Source organism: Schistocerca cancellata, chromosome 9 (genome assembly GCF_023864275.1).
Source record: "Schistocerca cancellata isolate TAMUIC-IGC-003103 chromosome 9, iqSchCanc2.1, whole genome shotgun sequence".
Lineage (NCBI taxonomy): Eukaryota > Metazoa > Arthropoda > Insecta > Orthoptera > Acrididae > Schistocerca > Schistocerca cancellata.
Window position 1 is genome coordinate 441,611,547 of NC_064634.1, and position 13,619 is coordinate 441,625,165.

The window sequence follows — 13,619 nt, forward strand, 5'->3', positions numbered from 1 at the left end:
TGCGTTGTTGCATGAAAATGCCCGTCTGCATACTCCTGCCCACACTGCTGAAATGCACCAGAAACTCAAATTTGAAGCACTGGATCATCTTCCATATAGTCCCAATCTTACCCCTTCTGACTATCACTTGTTTGGTCCACTCAAACAGGCATTAAGGGGGTGGCGATTTGCCTTGGATGAAGCAGTGAAAGAAGAGGTGCATTCCTGGCTCGCAGCTCAACCGAGAACCTTCTTTTATGAGGGCATCAGGAAGCTTGTACAATGATGGCCCAAGTTCATTGAAACACAAGGAGACTATGTTGAAAAATGATGTTGTTGTAAGTTTCATATTTGATTACAAAAAAACTGTCAGTTCTTCCTCTTCCTTGCATTTTTATCTATGAAACATCAGTTTTCATCAAACAATATATCGATAGACACCCAGATATCTTATTAAAAAATGAAGATATACATGCACACAATACAAGGAAAAAATCTGACCTTCATGTGAAACAGGTGAGAACATCATTGTGCCAAAAAGGCACACTACATACTGGGATAAAGATTTTCAATAATCTACCTAAACATATTAAATCAATAGGTAAACTCTGTAGTTTTAAGGCTGAAGTAAAGGCATATTTAATTGATCATTGCTTTTACAGTTTGACAGAATATATAAAAGCCAAACAACAAAAATAAAGATGCATTATTAATATTTTTCTTTGTATGTTGCCTGTAATGTTTGTTGTATTTATGAATCTGTGCTAAATTACTTCAATATCTAGTCCTTAGGATTGCAATACAAACTGTATTTTATCTTGTAAATACCTAACCATGTCCAATATCCTTGTATATATTCTATACATATAGGATTTGAAGGACTAAATAAATAAATAAATAAAAATAGACAAAGAGAGACCCCACTAGAGTGTATTTTGCATTACTGCATGTTATAAGTTTGGGTACAGTCAAGAACAAGAATACAAATACAATATGACAAAACTTGAGACGTTGTAAGAAGTCCCCTGGAGTTGTGGGTGTGGTGAATACGGGAACAGCAGTTTCTTTAAGTAATTGGTTGTTGGGTATGTTGATGTGCCAGTGTTGCTGGCAATTGGACGCAGATAAAGCACCAGGTGCACTGGACTGAAGATGGAACTTTTCACAACATTTCTAGAAGGGGCAGACTGCAAACAGAACAACTGCAACTGTGCCAGGCAGAAAAATGAACACTATCCAGCAGACAGGTGCTCCGGACTGAAGGGGGACTGCCTAAGGACACTGCTAGCAGCAGCAGACCACAGACAGAACAACTGGAACCAACAAAGAATGGGGAAAAGTGAAGGTACACTTGGCAAGTAGTCTCAGGTAGGACATGATGAAGATAATGAGTTACGTTGTCAATATACCCTGTGAAAACGATGCAAACATCTGGCAGAATACCCAACAGCTCAAGATGTAGATGTAGATTGTTCTCATGTTATGTAAATGCATATTAAATAAAATCAACTGAATTATATATCAGCCACTCTTCTCCACTGACAGTATGTTATTATTATTATCTTTTTTTTTTTTCAAAAATTTACATATTTATTCTGACAACTATAAACAGAGGCTCCCATGCAAATTTTGGCACTGAATCATTGTTTTGGTGCAAAGACAGTTTCTTTCAATTGAATCAAGCTTTTTTCAAGAAAACTATTCTAAATAGTTATTCACTTGACAGATTGCTCTGAGAATCCAAAGTTACAAGAAGGACAACTATAACAAATCAGAAAGCAACATTTTGTTGCCTCATATATAACATACATCAATCAGTTTGTCAAATAGTGCTTTAAGAGTAAGTATTCAGTGCATAAATATTTAATTCACCTTGTTTCTTGGGTGTTACCTTTGTTCCAGTTCCATGAGCTTCAACATATTTAATACTTTGTACATCAACACCACACTCCTCGTAGAAGCGGCTTAGGAGTAATTTCTGCATGAGACCTGAAGGATAAGTGATGCCTTCCGTTTTGTATCCATCACAGTTGGTTTGGACGTGTACTAGCTGTCCATACATACGGCGAGCATCTTTGGCTTTTTGAATTAGAATTGATCCAACAGCTTCAGAACGCACATAACCATTACCTGCAATATATTAATATGTCATTTTCAATAAACAGCAAAAATAGCAAATTAAGTGAGCTGACAAGGTGTTATGATTTGACAGTGTTATGGCATAAGAGAACATAAAGAGTTAGGAAAATGTATACAAGGTGTACAACTTTGCTTCCACCGTTTTTTCCCCAACATTTGATGCTTTAATGTAACAAATTGGTTACACATGTATCATTGAAAGTATTTTCCACTGCTGGCCACTAATTTCTCCCATCTTTCAGGCAGTATATGAATCCCAAGTTGAAAAAACTGTGCATCTTTTGAAGCGATCCATGAATCGATCCAATTTGTGACTTCGTCATGAGATCGCAAGTGTTGGTCAGTCAGGCCATGTGGCATTGATCTATACAGATGATAGTCAGAGGGAACAATGCCTGGAGAATATGATGGGTTTGGTAGGACTTCCCATTTCAATGTTTCTAAGTACATTTTGACCTCTTTTGCAATGTGGGGCCAAGCATTGTTGTGCTGCAGAATCACTTTATCATGCCTCTCGCTGTATTGAGGCCATTTGTCTTTTAATACTCTGCTCAAACACGTTAATTGCATTTGATAGCAAGCACCTGTGACTGTTTCACTTGGTTTTAACACCTTATAGTACACGACGCTGAGCTGGTCCCACCAAATGCAGAGCATAATCTTGGAGCCGTGAATATTCAGTTTGGCCATCAACGTGGAAACAAGGCCAGAATATCACCATGATTTTTTGTGTTTAGGGTTGTCGTAATAAACCCATTTTTCGTCCCCAGTCACAATGCAATGCAGAAATCCCTTCCATTTTTGCCTCTGAAGCAACTGTTCACAAATACACAAATGCCATTCAACGTCTCTTGGTTTCAGCTCACACGGGACCCAGGTTCCTTCTTTCTGAATCATGCTGATAGCCTTGAGACGTTTAGAAATGGCTTGCTGTGTCACTCCCACTAATCATGCCAATTCTTCTTGAAGTTGACATGAGTCTTCACTCAGCAATGTCTCCAATTCTGCACCTTGACTCAGAGATGAGACTCAGCTGCTGTTTTTTCAAATTGATACAAAACAGTAACACCTCCCACAAATGGTGAGAATTACGTTTGTAAACTGACATTTTCAATCAAGAACAACTGACTAATGTTTGACTAAGGCTATGTTGACCGAAGTCCAAGCTAACTGCCTGACATCTGCGATCTGTTCCTTTTGACCGCTACTTACAATTGTCACCACTTAATGGCAAACAGTGGAAGCAAAGTTGTACACCTTGTACTATTCATACTACAAAAGGGAGTGATTAACAAATGGAAAAAGCAACTTTATAAACATGAGAATATTCCCATTTCTAAAGAAATTTGTCAGTTGACAATATTCTGAGAAAAAAAGATGTTATTGCAGTCACAGGTGGATAATTTGCAGACATACTACAACACTACCTCTGAAGTTAGCTTCAGTTACAAGAAAAAAATTGAAAAAGTGTCATGGCCTAGAACAGGACTACAAGAAAAGATGTGCAGTACTGACAATAATAAATAAATAATAATAATAAAAAAATAAAACTACGGAAAGTCCAGAATGGAATGACAACAATACTGTGAAAAAGATAGATTGCCCCCCCCCCCCCCCCCCATGAACCAAGGACCTTGCCGCTGGTGGGTAGGCTTGCATGCCTCAGCAATACAGATAGCTGTACGGTAGGTGCAACCACAATTGAGGGGTATCTGTTGAGAGGCCAGACAAACATGTTGTTCCTGAAGAGGGGCAGCAACCTTTTCAGTAGTTGCAGGGGCAACAGTCTGGATGATTAACTGATCTGGCCTCGTAACATTAACCAAAATGGCCTTGCTGTGCTAGTACTGGAAACAGCTGAGAGCAAAGGGAAACTACAGTTGTAACTTTTTCCAAGGGCATGCAGCTTTACTGTATGGTTAAATGATGATGAAGTTCTCTTGGGTAAAGTATTCTGGAGGTAAAAGAGTCCCCCATTCGGATCTACAGGTAGGGACTACTCAGGAGGATGTTGTTATCAGGAGAAACTAAACTGGGATTCTACGGATCAGAGCATGGAATGTCTGATCACTTAATAAGGCAGGTAGGCTAGAAAATTTAAAAATGGAAATGGGTAGATTAAAGTTAGATATAGTGGGAATCAGTAAGTTCGGTGGGAGGAGAAACAAGACTTCTGGTCAGGTGAATACTGGGTTACAATTACTAAATCAAACAGGAGTAACACAGGAGTAGGCAGGTAGGTTAGAAAATTTAAAAAGGGAAATGGGTAGATTAAAGTTAGACATAGCGGGAATCAGTGAAGTTCGGTGGGAGGAGAAACAAGACTTCTGGTCAAGTGAATACTGGGTTACAAATACAAAATCAAATAGGAGTAACGCAGGAGTAGGTTTAAAAATGAATTTAAAAAAATAGGAGTGCAGGTACGCTACTACGAACAGCATAGTGAATGCATTATTGTAGCCAAGATAGACACAAAAACCATGCCTACCACAGTAGAACAAGTATATATGCCAACTAGTACCACAGTTGATGAAGAGATTGGAGAAATGTATGATGAGATAAAAGAAATTATTCAGATACTGAAGGGAGATGAAAATTTAATAGTCATTGGGGACAGGAATTCAATAATAGGAAAAGGAAGAGAAGAAAAGTAGTAGGTGAATACGGAATGGGGGTAAGGAATGAAAGACGAAGCCACCTGGTAGAATGTTGCACAGAGCATAACTTAATCATAGCTAACACTTGGTTTGAGAATCAAGAAAGAAGGTTGGAAGAGGCCTGGAGACACTGGAAGGTTTCAGATAAATTGTATAAGGTTAAGACAGAGATTTAGAAACCAAGCTTTAAATTGTAAGACATTTCCAGGGTCAGATGTGGACTCTACTCACACTCTATTGGCTATGAACTGCAGATTAAAACTTAAAAAACTGCAAAAAGGTGGGAATTTAAGGAGATGATACCTAGATAAACTGAAAGAACCAGAGGTTGTAGAGTGTTTCAGATATAGCATTAGGGACAATTGACAAGAACGGAGGAAAGAAATACAGTAAAAGAAGAATGGGTAGCTTTGAGAGATGAAATAGTGAAGGCAGCAGAGGATCAAGTAAGTAAAAAAATGAGGGCTAGTAGAAGTCCTTGGGTAACAGAAGAAATATAAAATTTAATTGATGAAAGAAGAAAATGTAAAAATGTGGTAAATGAAGCAGGCAAAAGGGAATACAAATGTCTCACAAATGAGATCGACAGGAAGCCCAAAATGGCTAAGCAGGGATGGTTAGAGGACAAATGTAAGGATGTACAGGCATATATCACTGGGGAAAAGATAGATACACCCTACAGGATAATTAAAGAGACTTTTGGAGAAAAGAGAAATGCTAGTATGAATATCAAGAGCTCAGATGGAAACCCAGTTCTAAGCAAAGAAGGGAAAGCAGAAAGGTGGAAGGAGTATATAGAGGGTCTATACAAGGGCAATGTACTTGAGGACAATATTATGGAAATGGAAGAGGATGTAGATGAAGATGGACATACAATACTGTGTGAAGAGTTTGACAGAGCACTGAAAGAACTAAGTCGAAACAAGGTCCGGAGAGTAGACAACATTCCATTAGAACTACTGATAGCTTTGGGAGAGCCAGGCATGATAAAACACTACCATCTGGTGAGCAAGATGTGTGAGACAGGCGAAATACCCTCAGACTTCAAGAAGAATATAGTAATTCCAATCCCAAAGAAAGCAGGTGTTGACAGGTGTGAAAATTACCAAACTATCAATTTAATTAGTCACAGCTGCAAAATACTAACATGAATTCTTTACAGATGAATGGAAATACTGCTAGAAGCTGACCTTGAGGGATATCAGCTTGGGTTCCATAGAAATGTTGGAATATGTGAGGCAATACTGACCCCATGACTTATCTTAGACGACAGATTAATGAAAGGCAAACCTACGTTTCTAGCATTTGTAGACTTAGAGAAAGCTTTTGACAATGTTGACTGGAATACTGTCTTTCAAATTCTGAAGGTGGCAGGGGTAAAGTAAAATACAGGGAGCAAAAGGCTATTTACAATTTGTACAGAAACCAGATTATAAGAGTCCAGGGGCATGAAAGGGAAGCAGTGGTTGGGAAGAGAGTGAGACAGGGTTGTAGCCTTTCCCCGATGGCATTCAATCTATATATTGAGCAAGCAGTAAAGGAAAGAAAATAAAAATTTGGAGTATGAATTAAAATCTATGGATAATAAATAAAAACTTTGAGGTTTGCCGATGATATTGTAATTCTGTCAGAGACAGCAAAAGACCTGGAAGAGCTGTTGAATGGAATGGGCAGTGTCTTGAGAGGAGGATATAAGATATCAACAAAAGCAAAATGAGGATAATGGAATGTAGTCTAATTAAACTAGGTGATACTGAGGGAATTAGGTTAGGAAATGAGACACTTAAAGTAGTAGATGAGTTTTGCTATTTGGGGAGCAAAATAACTGATGACGGTTGAAGTAGAGAGGATATAAATGGCAATGATAAGGAAAGTGTTTCTGAAGAAGAGAAGTTTGTTAACATTGAGTATAGATTTAAGTGTCAGGAAGTCTTTTCTGAAAGTATTTGTATGGAGTGTAGCCAAGTATGGAAGTGAAACATGGACGATAAATAGCTTGGGCAAGAAGAGAACAGAAGCTTTTGAAATGTGGTGCAACAGAAAAATGCTTAAGATTAGATGGGTAGATCACATAACTAATGAGGAGGTACTGAATAGAACTGGGGAGATGAGGAATTTGTGACACAACTTGAATAGAAGAAGAGATTGGTTGGTAGGACTGGTTTTGAGGCATCAAGGGATCATCAATTTAGTACTGGAGGGCAGCATGGAGGGTAAAAATCGTAGAGGGACACCAAGAAATGAATACCCTAAGCAGATTCAGAAGGATGTAGGTTGCAGTAGGCACTCTGAGATGAAGAAGCTTGCACAGGATAGAGTAGCATGGAGAGCTACATCAAGCCAGTCTCTGGACTGAAGACCACAACAATAACAACAGATTGCAACTCAACATATGGAGAAGACAATGAGTCACAGACATGCATAATGAGAAGAGTGTTATACATTTTAGATTTCAGCTAAAGGGCCTCCTTATGGAGCAGAAAACACACACACATTCACACAAGCATAACTGGCACACACATGACCACCATCTTCAGTGACACAGACAGACAAAGTTAAGTGTCGCACACAACAAGGCAAAGGGCTCAGTATTTCAATGCACTGCATTGTTTCTTAACATGATTGACAGTATAGATAGTGTACTGTAACTATTAAAAACAATTTTGTGTGAGGTAGAGTACTGAGTTGCATTAGGATCTTTTGTATGTAACGTAGTAACAAGTCCAAAATAGATGACAAAGACAAGATAGCTAATATAGCAAGTACAGACATAATTAAGATTGCAGATACAAGGAAAGCAATGTCAGTAGATTCAAGTTATGAGCAATATATTAGAACTGTACATAGTTTTGGTACTAACAGTACTCTTGAGGTTGTGGATCAAAATGTCTTCACAATGTTTCCTAAAACTAGCCAACAGAGAATACATGTAGACAGTCCAGTAACATAAGATTTTTCTATTATGATGTGATTAATCTTGCCAAGTCAAGCTGATCTTGCTAACAGAATAAAAAAATGGAGCTGGGATTACTAAAGATGTTGTTATTAGAATCATTTAAAATCTAAATGTATAAAGAGACAGTTGAAAGAAATGCAGAGTAGCATAACTCAGCAGTTCAAAGAATAGAGGCAATTTCTTTTTTAACATCGGACACATCTAGCTTTCACACACAGGCAAGAGATGCTTGAAAGTCAAAATCATACTGTTGGTGAACTTAAACAAGACCTTACACATTTCAGAGATGAATAATATTACAAATACACCAAGTTATCTACAGAAATAAGTAAAACAAAACAAGAGCTTGATGTATGTGCGCCCCTTAAAATAATAATAATAATAACAATATGAAGCACAATGAAGGAATTTTGTGAATGGGACAGAAATTGATAGACATGATGTACATGTACACACAAACAAATGATTACAATTTCAGAAAAATTGGATGATTTATTCAAGAGAAAGAACTTCACAAATTGAGCAAGTTATTAACACAATGGTCCACCTCTGTCTCCTATGCATGCAGTTATTTGACTTGTCATTGATTAATAGAATTGTTGGACATCCTCATGAGGAATGTCATGCTAAATTCTGTCCAAATGGCACTTTACATCATCAAAATCCTGAGTAGGTTGGAGGGTCCTGCCCATAATGCTCTAAAAGGTCTCAATTATGGAGAGATCTGGTGATTGTGCTGGCCAAGGTATGGTTTGTCAAGTATCAAACAAGCAGTAAAAACTTTTGCTATGCGCAAGCAGTCACTACTTTGCTGAAACGTAAGCCCAGGATGGCTTCCCATGAAGGACAAAAAAGTGAAGTGTAGAATATCGTTGATGTGTTGCTAAGCAATAAGGACATCACAAATGACAACCAAAGGGCTACTACTATGAAATGCCGATGATACAAACATTGCAATAAATAGCAAATCAAGTGTAAGGAAGATCAGCTAATAAAATATTTTTGGACATTAATCACTGGTTCCTAGCCAATTTCTTGTCACTAAACTTTGAAAAAAACCACTACATGCAGTTCAGAACTTGTAAGGGGTGTCCCACAAGTATATGCCTAACATATGATGACAAGCAGATAGAAGAAGTGGACAGTGTTAAATTCTTGGGATTACAGCTTGATAATAAATTCAACTGGGAAAAGCACATCACAGAACTGCTGACGTGTCTTAACAAATCTCTGTTTGCAATGCAAATTGTGTCAGACATAGGGGACATAAAACTGAAAAAGCTGGCATACTATGCTTACTTTCATTCCATAATATCATATCAGATTATTTTTTGGAGTAATTCATCAAGCCAAGCTAAAGTTTTCCAGGCACGAAAACTTGCAGTAAGAATTATATGTCGTGTGAACTCAAGAACATTCTGCAGAAGCCTGTTTAGGGAAATAGGGATACTAACTACTGCTTCCCAATATTTTTATTCTTTAATGAAATTTGTCATTAAAAATATAACACTTTTTCAAACCAACAGCTCAATTCATGGAATCAATACCAGAAATAAGAATAATCTTCACAAGGATTTAAAGCCACTTAGTCTTGTACAAAAAGGTGTGCATTATTCAGGAACACACATTTTCAATAACTTGCCAGCAGCCATAAAAAGCTTAACAACCGATGAAATTCAGTTTAAGAGAAGCCTAAAGGATTTATTGGTGGCCAACTCCTTCTACTCCATTTAGGAATTTCTCAGTAGAACCAACTGATTTGTATGTGTCTATATATATATATATATATATACCTAAAAACAAAGATGATGTGAGTTACCAAATGAAGGTGCTGGCACGTTGACAGACACACAAACGAACACAAACATACACACAAAATTCAAGCTTTCGCAACAAACTGTTGCCTCATCAGGAAAGAGGGAAGGAGAGGGAAAGATGAAAGGATGTGGGTTTTAAGGGAGAGGGTAAGGAGTCATTCCAGTCCCGGGAGTGGAAAGACTTACCTTAGGGGGAAAAAAAGGCGGGTATACACTCGCACACACACACATATCCATCCACACATATACAGACACAAGCAGACTATATATCAGGTCGATAGACACACAAACAAACACAAACAAACACACAAAATTCAAGCTTTCGCAACAAACAGTTGCTTCGTCAGGAAAGAGGGAAGGAGAGGGAAAGACGAAAGGATGTGAGTTTTAAGGTAGAGGGTAAGAAGTCATTCCAATCCCGGGAGCGGAAAGACTTACCTTAGGGGGAAAAAAGGACAGGTATACACTCGCACACACACACATATCCATCCGCATATACACAGACAGACACACACACAAATATATATATATATATACCTAAAAACAAAGATGATGTGACTTACCAAATGAAAGTGCTGGCAGGTCGACAGACACACAAATGAACACAAACATGCACACAAAATTCAAGCTTTCGCAACAAACTGTTGCCTCATCAGGAAAGAGGGAAGGAGAGGGAAAGACGAAAGGATGTGGGTTTTAAGGGAGAGGGTAAGGAGTCATTCCAGTCCCGGGAGTGGAAAGACTTACCTTAGGGGGAAAAAAGGATGGGTATACACTCGCACACACACACACATATCCATCCACACATATACAGACACAAGCAGACATATTTAAAGACAAAGAGTTTGGGTAGAGATGTCAACTGACATGTTTGTGTGTCTATCGACCTGCCAGTGCTTTTGTTTGGTAAGTCACATCATCTTTGTTTTTAGGTATATTTTTCCTTCGTGGAATGTTTCCTTCTATTATAACTATATATATATAGAGGGAAACATTCCACGTGGGAAAAATATATCTAAAAACAAAGATGATGAGACTTACCAAACAAAAGCGCTGGCAGGTCGATAGACACACAAACAAACACAAACATACACACAAAATTTAAGCTTTCGCAACAAACTGTTGCCTCATCAGGAAAGAGGGAAGGAGAGGGAAAGACAATAGGATGTGGGTTTTAAGGGAGAGGGTAAGGAGTCATTCCAATCCCGGGAGCGGAAAGACTTCCCTTAGGGGAGGAAAAGGACAGGTATACACTCGCATACACACATATCCATCCACACATACACAGACACAAGCAGACATTTGCAAGGCAAAGAGTTTGATCTCTGCCCAAATGTATAGGCACAACCGAATCATTACCCACTATTTCGAGAGAGAAGTTTCAATGACCAATGAGGTGGAGAATTTTAGTGTAGGGCTTGGAGAGAAAATGTGAATGAAAACAGATCACATTCAGAGCATGAATGGTTTGATAGCACAATACTTTCTAACCAACAGAGACAAGAGATGAATGATGAGCTAGAAAATGAGCAGTTTTCAGAATAGGACCAATTTCCAAACTTTCTACAAAGGGGTAACATTTTTAAGCAATTCTCACAGTAAATATTATATAAAGAGAGAGTTAGGGCCAGAGCAGAGACAAGTCACAGTGATAAAGACAGAAGGCCTGAGTGACAAAGAGGAACAATTACTTATGATGAAGAAGGAGCAGTTAGAAAGAAAGCCTTATACCTACTATTAAAGTGAAAGTATGTGGAGAAGAAACATGTATTCTCTTGGATTCTTAAAGTCAAGTGACAACAGTTTCGAAGAAATTTTATGACAAACTTTTGAGTAAAGATGCAGGTATTCCTGAATAACCAGTCAGCAGAGCCAAGATTGTAGGAGCAATGGGAGAACAAAGTAAACCAACTAAGCAGCAAATACTGTTGGACACTGAAATTGTAGAGTCAAAATACAGTGTTGACGCATGGAAATTCTACAGCTTTGTGAGATGATAATTATAGGTGCTGACTGGATGTAAGAGTGGGGAGTGAGTTTGAATTTTGCTAATGAACACATGGAAATAAATAATGAAACTACTACAGACATCCTCCAATCCAATGGTACAGCAACTACTATGAAAGATGCTAACTGTGCCAGAGTATGTGGTGTAAGCATAGATGATCTGCATAGTGCTGAAGATGAAGCTTGTGATAAGTCCTACCCAATTCAGAAGGAGTTGTTTTTAATAATAAAGCAGAAATCATCAACAAAGTTCACAGAATTGAAAGAGTACAGGCTGATGTGAAAGATGAAGTATGCAATACGCTGTTCAGAAATGAAGATCTGTTCTCTATGTTATCAGGTAAGATTAGAGTATGGCCACAAGGATAAAGATTAGACCACACTATCCATGTTATTGTCACCCACACCCAGCAACACAAGAAAAGAAGAAAGCTGCAGGGAAAAAAAAAACTACAGGAGACATTGTTGGCATGACAAATGCACAATCAAATCAGTAACAGCAATGAAAACAGTAGCAATAATTGAGTTTATATGTAGTGATTTGAGTGGTGAAATCTCAACACAGTAATTGAAATGTAACATACTGTGCTTAAATTTAAGCAGTGATGCCTAGGCTAAGTGCAAAAGAAATAGCACTATGTGTAGATAGGAGATGATAGAAATGCAAGGTGCAACACTTCTGCCTGACTCCACCCCTCCCCCTTTTTTTTTTTTGTGCGTTACATGAACGGGAAGTGAGAATTTGGGACTGAGACAACCCAAAAATTGTTACATGTGTGCTGATGAATAGCGAAATAATGGGCCGAGTTCAGTCATCAGAGCTACCTACAATGGTAATGATGCATAAGTGTTGAGCCATAATCAGCTAGCAACCGCAAGGTCTTCGCACCAGAGCAGTCATAGGCTGGCAAAAGTAGAGAACTGAGTCAACAAACCAGAGCACGTGGCAAAGTGGACAGCTGATTGTTTGACTGGGGATGTGTTCCAGTTTGATGCAACAGTGATTTAGAACTCACTTAGGACCTTCAAAGGCAAATATCTTATTAGGTGAGAGTGCACAGTGCTATTTATATGCATCTTTTTTTCCAATAAGCTTATAAAAATAAATAAAAAAATAGAGAAGAAGAAGAACCAATTTTATTATCTTGAATAAATCTTCTCTTAATATTTTGTGATGTGTTGCTCAGAATTAGTATTTTGTCATTGAATAATTTAGTGAACAGCCAACAAATGAAACAGGCAGAGCAAAAGAATAATTTTCATGCACTGTGTTATGTATGTAAATGGTTTGAATTTTCTGCCTAATCTTTGGTGTACATTTGGTGTTTGAGTGAAGCAAGGAGCTCTCAAAAAGATAAGTTTCACAACCTTTCAGCAAATGGTTCAAATGGCTCTGAGCACTATGGGACTTAACTTCTGAGGTCATCAGTCCCCTAGAACTTAGAACTACTTAAACCTAACTAACCTAAGGACATCAAACACATCCATGCCCGAGGCAGGATTCGAACCTGCGATCATAGCGGTCACCCGGTTCCAGACTGTAGCGCCTAGAACCACTCGGAACCATTCAGCATGATGAATAAAAGTTTCTATGAAAGAGTCTCATTTAAAGGAAACTGCTTTAAAGTCACCAAATATTATACTTAGTCTAGTTATTTCTTGTATATCAAGTCCATGTAACATTCACTTAAATTTTATACTTTGATGCCTGTGATTTGCACGTGAAACTTTGGATTAAAGAATCTGTTTTTTCTTGAGTATCGGTAGTATTTGACTAGATATACTTGAACCAATAACATGGTTAATGTTTCTTACATTTGATTAATATTTTATTTTAGTGACTTAACATTTTCTTCTATGAGAACATCCAGTAAAACTGTTAAATATATAATTTCTAAAATGTGAAAGAGTTTGTGTCAGCATGTTGTCCAAAGGATTATAAAAGTGTAAAGCTATGAATGAGGGCCTAGCCACAAGAGTACAGTCAAGAGGATTTGCATTCTGAGGATTTAAGTTCTGTTATTGTGCAAAAATTTACAATTCTGAAAAATAAAGAAGGGTGAG

General features: G+C 37.9%; 1 protein-coding gene across 1 annotated transcript in view; it reads right to left on the reverse strand.

Moving 5' to 3' along the window:
* The window catches only part of LOC126100464 (fatty acid synthase-like), a 443,119-nt gene that overhangs the window by 355,226 nt on the left and 74,274 nt on the right, over window positions 1-13,619 (reverse strand). Inside the window, exon 6 of the mRNA XM_049911071.1 lies at window positions 1,871-2,109. Within this exon, the coding sequence (XP_049767028.1) occupies window positions 1,871-2,109 (239 nt within the window). The remainder of the gene's footprint in view (window positions 1-1,870; window positions 2,110-13,619) is intronic.